Source organism: Oenanthe melanoleuca, chromosome 2 (genome assembly GCF_029582105.1).
Source record: "Oenanthe melanoleuca isolate GR-GAL-2019-014 chromosome 2, OMel1.0, whole genome shotgun sequence".
Taxonomy (NCBI): Eukaryota; Metazoa; Chordata; class Aves; order Passeriformes; family Muscicapidae; genus Oenanthe; species Oenanthe melanoleuca.
In genome coordinates, this window is record NC_079335.1 from 89,546,175 (window position 1) to 89,556,183 (window position 10,009).

The 10,009-nt window shown below is 54.3% G+C and overlaps 1 protein-coding gene across 1 annotated transcript; it reads left to right on the top strand.

Moving 5' to 3' along the window:
- The first annotated feature begins 3,120 nt into the window (after positions 1–3,120).
- SOX4 (SRY-box transcription factor 4) lies at positions 3,121–6,548 on the top strand. The gene has a single exon (XM_056485087.1). It carries the CDS (start codon positions 4,083–4,085, stop codon positions 5,382–5,384), a length of 1,302 nt encoding a protein of 433 aa, XP_056341062.1. The 5' UTR covers positions 3,121–4,082; the 3' UTR covers positions 5,385–6,548.
- The last annotated feature ends 3,461 nt before the right edge of the window (positions 6,549–10,009 follow it).

Here is a 10,009-nt window from a genome sequence, read left to right on the forward strand (position 1 = left end):
CGTTTTCTGCGTGCTGATCCACACACAGAACCTGCAATCAATCATGGAAACACAGGACCACAGAACGGTTTGGGTCGAAGGGGACTTTAAAGATCACCGAGTTCCAACCCCGCTGCCATGGGCTGGGGTACCACCCACTAGATCGTGTTGCTCGGGGCCCCGTCCAACCCCGTCTTGAACACTTTCAGGGATGCTGGAATCAATGCTGGCGGTGCCCAGTCCTGCAGTAGATTTGTCCAGAGTGTTGTTCCTGAACAATCTAATCTCTCTTGCCCCATGCGCAGGGCGAACTGCAGGTCCCGGTGCGTGAGAAGGGTGTTCTCAGTGCCCTAAAACCCCGCACCGGGATTTGGCATGGCTCGCACGCTGTTCTGACTGCGTGGGCACTGCCGCTCTTTGATGCGAACCCACCGAATTTCAGTCAGAAACTTGCAGCCTTATGCCGCTCCGTAAAACCACGGGGCGGGGGGAGGAAATAAAATTAAAAAATAATAGTCGCGGGTTCGCTCGCTCCGCGTTTTCCCACGTCTGGCAGAAGAGGCTCAGCGCTGCCACCTCGCGTCCCGCGCCGCATCCCCGGCCCCACGGAGCCTGCGGGAAACGGAATGGAGTTTCGGGGCTTTTTAAGTTGTAAAACGCGGAGAAGCCTTGCCAATACTCTTAAAAATTCATTTTCAGACGGAAGCTGAATGCTCGCGCTTTCATGCCCAGGCTTAAAATTTGGGGAACTGGAAGGTACTTTCAGTCTGTCACTGGAGGATTAGGGGTGGAAGCAATTAACTTTGAGGAAACAGCTAAGAAATTGTAGTAAAATGCTTTTTATAGAGTTTCACATCGTGTTCTTACACTTGCTTGATTAAGCAGCCCTAAATTTCACTTTTGTGGAAAACAATGCTCTTCTGTCCATCCCATACACACACGTTTTGAACCAGGATTAAATTGATGTGGCTGCTTTGATCAGGAAGACACTGATCAGGAAGACACTTCATTCCCCACCTGGAGATGAATTTTATTCATGATTGGTCAAGACCTTGCAGAACTTAACACAACCAAGTGAAAAGCTTCTTAAGGTTTTTCTTTCCATGTTTGCCTATCAGTTTGGGGTTTGTTTGTTTAATTTGTGTCTGGAAACATGAGAATATTTTACTCGCTTTGTAGTTTAAACAAATTGAAATTTACATGTAAAATACAACAGTCGGGGGTTGAAATCCTGCTGGATACCGTGCTGACAGGTGGAGCAGCCAGGAGCTATGGACTGCTCCCAGTCCCAGTTTTTACACTGCTGCACATGAATACCAAGAGTGTAAGCAAAAGACAGCACTTATTCCTGACACCAAACCCACTGCAAGCCTCCATTTCTGTAGATGTTGGTGGTATAGGGTAGAACAGATTTGATCTTAGCTTTGGGGCTGCAGGGGGAAAACAGTGTGATTTACTACTTACAAAGTGTAAAGGTGAGAAACTCCACTGATGTCACTGGATGTCGTCAACCTAGAGGAAAGCAGTATTTTATCCAGTCTTGACCAGAGGCTGTATGAGGATCTAATGTATTGTTTTTGCAAGCAAAGCTATAATTTAATTTGTATTTTTGTAAACAGTCTCAGTAATGTAGGTGGCCTAGCCAGGGAGGTACTGAGAATTCAGGATTTTTCTCAGCGCTTCACAGCAGTGTTCTTTGAGTCCAGTGAGATCTTAATATTCAAAGCCTGTTCTCAATTCAGCTAGAAACTCTGCTGAAGGATCCTACCATAAATTTTCTTGCAAACGTGCAATTTATTTTTAGACCCCTATCTTAGATATTTCAGCTGTATCCAGCCATTATTTTGCTTCTGATTTAAAAGGTGTTTTTAACTGGTGTTGTGTAGAACAAAAATTTTCACAGCTGTTTTGCCTCATACCTTTTCTGGTCCCTGGCCTGATGAATGATGTGAGGAACATTTGGGAAGTAACACTGCCATTGTTTTTATGGTCTTACTGCCTCCTTATACCTGAATTTTGGAGTTGGGGGGTTGATGCCACGAGGCCTTCAGGAGTGCTGCACAGCGCCTGACCTCGCTGGCTTTTCCTCATTACTGATCATGGCAAGGCAGAGGGAGGGGCACATGAGATCAAACAGCAATCCCCGAAAAGCACCTTACACCCTAGGAAGAAGCACGGGGGGGGCTGCTCGGCGGGGAGCACGGCAGCACCTCCGCCCCAGGGCCGGTTCCTGCCTGCCGGCTGCTCACCGCTTCTTCCTCCCGCTCCCGGGGACCCGGGGGCCGGGACCCCCAGCCGCAGCTTCTCCCCGGGATCGGGAGCGGCCGTAGCATGTAGCGAAATGCAGGAGAGGGGTAACAACGCGCTAAGGGCAGCACCTTTTCCTCGCTGGGCGCAGCGGTAACTCAGCGCCGGGAGCGGTGAGAGGTGCCCGCCGCCCGTCCCGTCCCGTCCCGTCCCTCCCCTCCCTGCGCCGCTCCAGCTCCAGCTCCGGGCGGAGGGGGCGTGCCGGCAGCGCCGCGCTTCTCCGGGGCCGCCGACCCCTGCGTGACACTCCGCGTGTGGGCGTGGGGCTCCCCGCGGCATCCCCGGGCAGCGCTGCCCGCCGGGCGTGCGGGGCGGCGGGAGCGCCCTCCCGGCCCTTTGTGCGGGCAGGTGTCCCCCCGCCGCGGCGCGCGGGGGCGGGACTCCTCCATCCCCCTCTCTGTCCCCCTTCCTTTTTTAAAAGACGTTATTTGCATTACGGCGATTTCTGCTGATTTCCCGATTTTTTTTTTCCTTTCCCCCCCCCCCACCCCCACGGGGAGGGCGGGGCGCGGCCGGGGGGCGGCGGGCACGTGCGCGGCGGGGCGCGGGGCGGCGCGCGGCGCTGCCCTCCTGCCCCTTTTAAAAAGTTCGCCCCGCCGCCGGGAATGAGGTCAGCGCGGGCGCTTCCCATTGCACGCGGCCATTATTACCGCTCGGCGGCGGCCGCCAATCCCGGGGCGGCGGGCGGGGCTTGGCACGCGGAGGGCGTTGGATACAGCGCGCGATTGGCCGCGGGGCGGGCTGCGAAAGGATAAAGCGGCGCGGGGCGGGCGCGGGGTCCGCTCTCAGCTGCGGCCGGCGGAGCGCGGCGTGCGGGGGGCGCGGGGCAGCGCCCGGCGGGCGGGCGAGCGCGGGGGGCGGCGGCGGCTCCGCGGGGCTCCGCGCGCGCGGAGCGGCAGCAGCAGCAGCAGCACCGCCGGCGGCGGAGGAGGAGGAGGAGGAGGAGGAGGACGGGGCTGGGCGCCCGGCTCGCCGCTCTTCCTGCCGGGGGACGTACACACTCGTTCATGCACGAGCGCTTTTTTATTTTTCTTTTTTTACGGCGATTTTTTCAATTATTATTATTTTTGCCTTCTTCTTATTTCTTCTTTTTTTTGTTGTTGTTGTTTGTGTTTTTTTGTTTTTTTTTTCTTCTTCTTTATCCCGAGAGGTTTTCCTTGTCGCTCGGTACCTCGCAACTGCCAAATCCAACCTGCACAAACTCCTGGCCGCCGACCCCGCCGCCACCACGGGTCCTGGAGCCGGGATTTTCGGGGCTTCGGGGGCGCGCCGCCTCCCCCCTCCCCCGCGGCGGTGCACGCTGGCCGTGCCCAGCGCTGAGAGACTTTCGGCGGCTGGAGTGCCGCGCTCCTGAAACACCTCGGGCAGGCGGAACGCACTTGTGAACTGGACCAGCTGCTTCGGGGAGGGGGGAAAGCCGATGTGGTGAGGAAAAAAAGCAGACCGACACCCCCCTCCAAAAAAAAAAAAAAAAAACAAAACCAAACCAAAACAAAAAAAGCCCAAAACACCCCAAGAAAAAAAAAAAAAAAAGCAAACTTGGACCGGCGGCTCGGGGCGCTGCTTTTGCAGAAACTCTTGTCTGACCGCGGGCTGCTCCTGCCGCCGCTGCCTCGAGGGGGAGAGGACCGCGCCGCCGGAGACGAGGCGCCGGTGTGGAAGTACAAGTGGTGCGGGGAGCGGGGGCGCGGCCGCGGGGGGCTGCGCCGTCCCGGTGCCGCTGTGAGAAGTTGCGCGCCCTGCCCCGCGCCGGAGCGGCGCTGAGCCCCGGCGAGCCCCCCGCCGCCGCCGCCGCGATGGTGCAGCAGACCAACACGGCGGAGAACACGGAGGCGCTGCTGGCCGCCGAGACCTCCGACTCCGGGGCCGGCATCGAACTGGGCATCGCCTCCTCCCCCACGCCGGGTTCCACCGCCTCCACGGGGGGCAAGGCGGATGACCCGAGCTGGTGCAAGACGCCCAGCGGGCACATAAAGCGGCCCATGAACGCCTTCATGGTATGGTCACAGATCGAGCGGCGAAAGATCATGGAGCAGTCCCCCGACATGCACAACGCCGAGATCTCCAAGCGCCTGGGCAAGCGCTGGAAGCTGCTCAAGGACAGCGACAAGATCCCCTTCATCCGGGAGGCGGAGCGGCTGCGCCTCAAGCACATGGCGGACTACCCTGACTACAAGTACCGGCCCAGGAAGAAGGTGAAGTCGGGCAACAGCTCCGCCAAGCCCGGCGACAAGGCGGACAAGGGCGGCGGGGGCGGCGCCGGCGGGGGCAGCGCGGGCGGCGGCTCCGGCGGCCCCGCGGCCCCCGCCAAGCCCGCCCCGAAGAAGGGCGGCGGCGGCGGCTCCAAGCCCTCCCCCGCGGGCGGCGGCGGCGCGGGCGCGGGCGGCAAGCCCCACGGCAAGGCGGCGGGGGGCAAGGCCGCCCCGTTCCCCGGGGAGCCCTCGGCCGCGCTGCTGCCGCCCGAGCACCAGGCGCTCTACAAGCCCCGGGGGGCGGCGGGCGCGTCCTCGGCGCCCGGCAAGCCGCTGGCCGAGAAGAAGCTGAAGCGGGTCTACATCTTCGGCGGCGGGCAGGCGGCGGCCGCCTCCGCCTCCCCCGGCGGCGCCGTGCCCGGCAGCCCCACGCTGAGCAGCTCGGCGGAGGCCGGCGACCCCCTGAGCCTGTACGAGGAGGGGGGCGGCGGCGCGGGCCGGCCCGACGGGGACTGCGGCGGCGGCGCCTGCCCCTCGCCCTCCGGCTCCGGCTCGCCCTCGGATCACCGCAGCTACACCAGCTTGCGAGCCTCCTCGCCGGCCCCCTCGACGGCGCATTCCTCCTCCGCGTCCTCCCACTCCTCCTCCTCTTCCTCCTCCGGCTCCTCTTCGTCGGACGACGAGTTTGAGGACGACCTCTTGGACCTGAACCCCAGCCCCGGCTTTGAGAGCATGTCCCTGGGCAGTTTCAGCTCCTCGGTGCTCGACCGGGACCTGGATTTTAACTTCGAGCCCGGCTCGGGCTCGCACTTTGAGTTCCCGGACTATTGCACGCCGGAGGTAAGTGAGATGATCTCGGGGGACTGGCTGGAGTCCAGCATTTCCAACCTGGTCTTCACCTACTGAGGCGAGAGCCGGGCCCTGCTGGAGGAGGCACCGGCGGCGTGGCTGTCGGCAGGACTCGCCCACCCCGCCGGACGCTTTTGTGTCTTTTTCTGTTTTGTTTGGTGTTTGTGTTTTGGGGTTTTTTTTTTTTTTTTTTTTTTTTTTTTTTTTTTATAGGGGAGGGGAGGAAGTGTTTTGTTTGTTTCTGGGAAGGGGCTGTTGAAGGACTGCTTGTTGAGCTCGGGGAAGGAGCGGGATCGCCCTCTCCTTGCGGAAAGGCCAGCAGTCCCCTTCCTCCGGCTGCAGACGGAGCCGCACACACCCCCTCCCAGAGAGGAGCCTGACGGTGCTTTTTGAGAGACTGGCGGGAGCGAGACGCTGTCCCTTTCCCTTTTTTTATTTCCTGAAAAGAGAGACAGAGAAAGGGGGAGGGAGGGGGAAACCACACACACCTCTGGGTTCTTTGTTATTGCCCATTTTATACGAATAAAGAGGAGGGGGTGCGATGCGTTGTGCTGAGCGCACACTGGATGTCTTGAGCATTCGCCCTTTCCTGTGAAAGAGCGATCAGAACTGCTTGGGGGGGAAAAAAAAAAAACAAGAAGAAGAGAAAATCCACCCAAATCCTTTGCAATGTTCACGTTTGTGGGGAGAAATCCCGTCCCGGTTTCTTCTGCGGTGAGAAGAGGCAACAGTGCTGGGAGGAGAAGGAGGAGGAGGTGGTGGATGGAGCTGGACTGAGATCCTAGTTAAGCGGAGAAGAGCCAGACTTACACTTGAGAGCTGTCTTGGAAATACGGTGGGGGGGAAATAATAATAAACTGAAATGGATTTGCACGTACAGATAAGGTGGCAGCAGCGCTTTTCTCAGTCACCTCATGTAATATGTAGAGAGAAAAATAAGGCTGAAACTTCAAGAACACTGAAAACTTCTTTTGAAACAGAGACCGAATGGGAACAGTTTCTGTCATGATGTGGTACAGGGGAAACGGAGGGCGATGGCTTTTGCAAAAAAAAGAAAAAAAAAATCCCGAAAATACAAAAAAAAAAAGGTAGTTTTTTTCTTCTTACTCAGAATCGTGATGGTGTTGGATTATTTCACTGGTGGGGTTTAATATAGCATGTTATACTGTCTATCTTTTCAAGATTTCTGTAAGACTGTTGAACAGTTTAAAAAAAACAAAACTAGTGTTAGGATAACATAAAAGCAGATAGATGGCGCTATGTTTGATTCCTACAAAAATATCACCAGCTTTTTTTCATTCTTAACTCTTTAAAGGATTCAAACGCAACTCAAATCTGTGCTGGACTTTTAAAAAATGAAAATTCAGGACCAAATTTTTTCTCAGAGTATGTATGTGTTTGTTCCTTATAGCTGTAAATGAAAAGACTGTTTTTTCTCACCGATGCTCCATCCTCGTATTGTTTTTTGGTTTTTTTTTTGTTTTTTTTTTTTTTTTTTCCTTGTAAATGTAATCGGATGCCATTTTATAAGTGGACGTATTTATACTGGCCAAACATTTTTGACTTTGTATTTCTTTGTCCTTTTTTGGTAGTTCTCGTTGTTACCCGCACCATTTTTATGTCTCCTTCACTGAAGGGCTAGAGTTTTAACTTTTAATTTTTTATATTTAAATGTAGACTTTTGACACTTTTAAAAACAAAAAAAAGAGAAGAGAGATGAAAACGTTTGATTATTTTCTCAGTGTATTTTTGTAAAAAATATATAAAGGGGGTGTAAATCGGTGTAAATCGCTGTTTGGATTTCCTGATTTTAACAACAGGGCCGCTGGTTAGTATCTCACGCGTGTGCGCGCTCACGCTCACTCACACTCACACACCCACGAATCAGCCCCTATTTTGTCCATGTTTACACTCCAATCTGCAGGCATCTTAAAGGGACAGCATCCCTCGCCGCTCCCGCCCCGCACCCCGCCTCTCCGGGCGGCTGGAGCCGGGCATTTCGTTTTACACTGTATGCTGCCGTTTTGGGGAGCCACCTGCCCCCGGGCCAAGCGAAGCGACTGGTGCATTCACACGGAAGGGATCCTGTACCTTTAACTTGTAAACCACATCTTTTGCACTTTTTTTCTAAGCAAAAACGTGCCGTTTAAACCACTGGATCTATCGAAATGCCGGTTTGAGTTCGCGACACTATGTACTGCGTTTTTCATTCTTGTATTTGACTATTTAATCCTTTCTATTTGTCGCTAAATATAATTGTTTTAGTCTCTTATGGCATGATGATAGCATATGTATTCAGGTTTATAGCTGTTGTGTTTAAGATGAAGAAAGTGAAAACATCTTTGTACATTTAAGTCTGTATTATAATAAGCAAAAAAAGAAGATTGTGTGTTTATGTATGTTAATATAACATGACAGGCACTAGGACGTCTGCCTAATGAGGTGGTTCCGTTAAGGGTTTAACTTTTTTGTTCTTTTTTTTGTTCTTTTTTTGGTCATCCATCCTGTGCAATATGCTGTGTAGATTTTTTTTTTTTTTTTTTTTTTTGGTCTACGATCACCCACAAGACAACGTGGGGAAAGAAAAAAAAAAAGAAAAAAAATCATGCCAGCTAACCATGTCAAGTTCACTGCCTGTCAGATTGTTGATATACCTTCTGTAAATAACCTCTCTTTCTTGGATTTGTTTTGTTTGTTTTTAATTTTTTTTTCCCTTTTTTTTTTTTTTTTTTTTTTTTTTTTTTTTTTTCTTCGGGAAGGAAATAAAATCAGCTGGAACTGAACCCTAACACTGGGCTGCTCTTGTCATCATTGCTACGCCCCCAGCCCCCTCGGGGCAGGTGTGCCTTGTCTCTCCGGACGGGGAAGGGAGGGAGGGAGGGGCGGGGGCGCTTCCGAACCGCCCACCCGGGACCGGGAGGGGAGCGGGGGCTGCGGGGCCCGGGCCGGGCGGCTCCAGGGCAGGGGGTCCCGATCTCCCTGCAGCTCGCCATGGCGGACCGCGGGTTGAGGTTATTTTGAGGTTATTTTCCCGTTAAGGAGATTCCCCCTCGCCTCTGCTTTCCTTTCTGCCCCGGCGTTTGGGGTGAGAACGGCCGGCCCGAACGAGCGAGTGGCAGCAGGACCCCCATCCAAAATCCACTCTAATGAACATTTCCCAAGGCAAAGCAGTGACAAAAAGCCGGCCCTCAGCTGCGGGGATGCTCGGGGCGGGGGCTCCTTGTCCCCTCCTCCAGCTGGCCGCCAGGCCGGTGACCCCGCTGGGTTTCGACGCCTGCATTCCCTTCCTGCCTACGAATATGCATCGTACCTCGAGCAGTGTTTTGTAAACCGATTAAAGCATCCCACTGGCATAATGGTTTCACTTAGCTGTTAATTTACAGCTGGCTTTGAGCCACGAACTCTTTTTCCATGAAAAAGGAGCAGCAAACGAAAGGAGCCGTGGTAGAGGCAGTTTCGCAAAGCCACCCGCACAGGAGTTAATGTTTGCTCTGCCTTATACCCGTGAATTCCTGGGTTGTATTTGCCTTGCAACAAACCCCATCAGGCCACGCTAGGCATGGCCTGGGAGCTCTCCCCTTTGCATACGACGCCTTTCCTGTGCGGGGTCGCTCGGCAAAGCCCGTGTCCGTGCCGGTGGCCCGGCGTGTCCCCCGAGCATCCCCGCCCGGATGCAGCGCACCCGAGGGGCACCTTGCTGCGTCCGGGCGGTGTGGTCGGTGATTAACTTCCTCTCGGGTCAAAAACAGCGGAGAAACCGGCCGGGGGTGGTGATGGGACAGGGGACAGCATCCAGCCGCAGCCCCTGGCAAGCAGCAGGCCCGGACTGCATCCCCCGCGGTGCCTGGCTCCGGTGCCCGCTGCTGCTCCAGCCCTTTGGCCGCTGGCTGCAGTTAACTGGAGGGGTTTATGGTTTCCTGCCTATGTGGTTTGTGTTTTCCATTATGATAAAGTCCAGTGCTGGCAAACGGATTGTTTCTCTGGGCACTCTTTGGTGACACAAGTTGCTGCTTCCAGATAGCTTCACTACACAGCAGTTACATATGTGCATACACACAAAAATGGCAAATATTTCTATGTTCCTTGCTGCTTGCAGTAAGACAAGTCTCCCACTACAGGAAGCACCCAGAACAAAGCCTCACAAGGATATATCACCAAAGATACTCCCCTCCATCCCCCCTTTTTTTTTTTTTTTTGGTAATAGACCATATTTCTAGTGTAATTGCTTTGGAAAGAAAAGTAGTAGCCCTTTAGCAAAGGTGAAAGAAAGCAAATTTACTGAAAGCATTTTTTAATGAAGATAAATGTAAAAGAAAAGCAGATTTTAGGAATGGCAACTGGTGTCTGACTGTAAGATTGCCTAACACTGGATCATCTCTTGGATGTGGGCCAGAGTGGTGGATGCCTATGGAGAGGTGTATTTCCACAGCATTGTGAAATCTCTGACTCGAGATTGCTGTAGCTGTCATTCCCTCCTACTGCCCTGCCACCACTGCCAGGGCCTCTGCCAAAGCTGCCCTGAGAGGCCCCAGCCCTGCTCCTGGCAGCTGTAACCATGCTTCAGCACACAGGGCAAGGAAAAACTGCTCCTTACCTGCTGTGCCTTCACCCCGGTAGTCAGCATTTTTAGGGACTTCCACAGCCACTCATGGTCATTGTCACCAGTGCCTCCCACCCCACTA

Excerpts from the sequence above, each read along its gene's own strand:
- SOX4 (XM_056485087.1), top strand. The coding sequence starts at position 4,083 with ATGGTGCAGCAGACCAACACGGCGGAGAACACGGAGGCGCTGCTGGCC.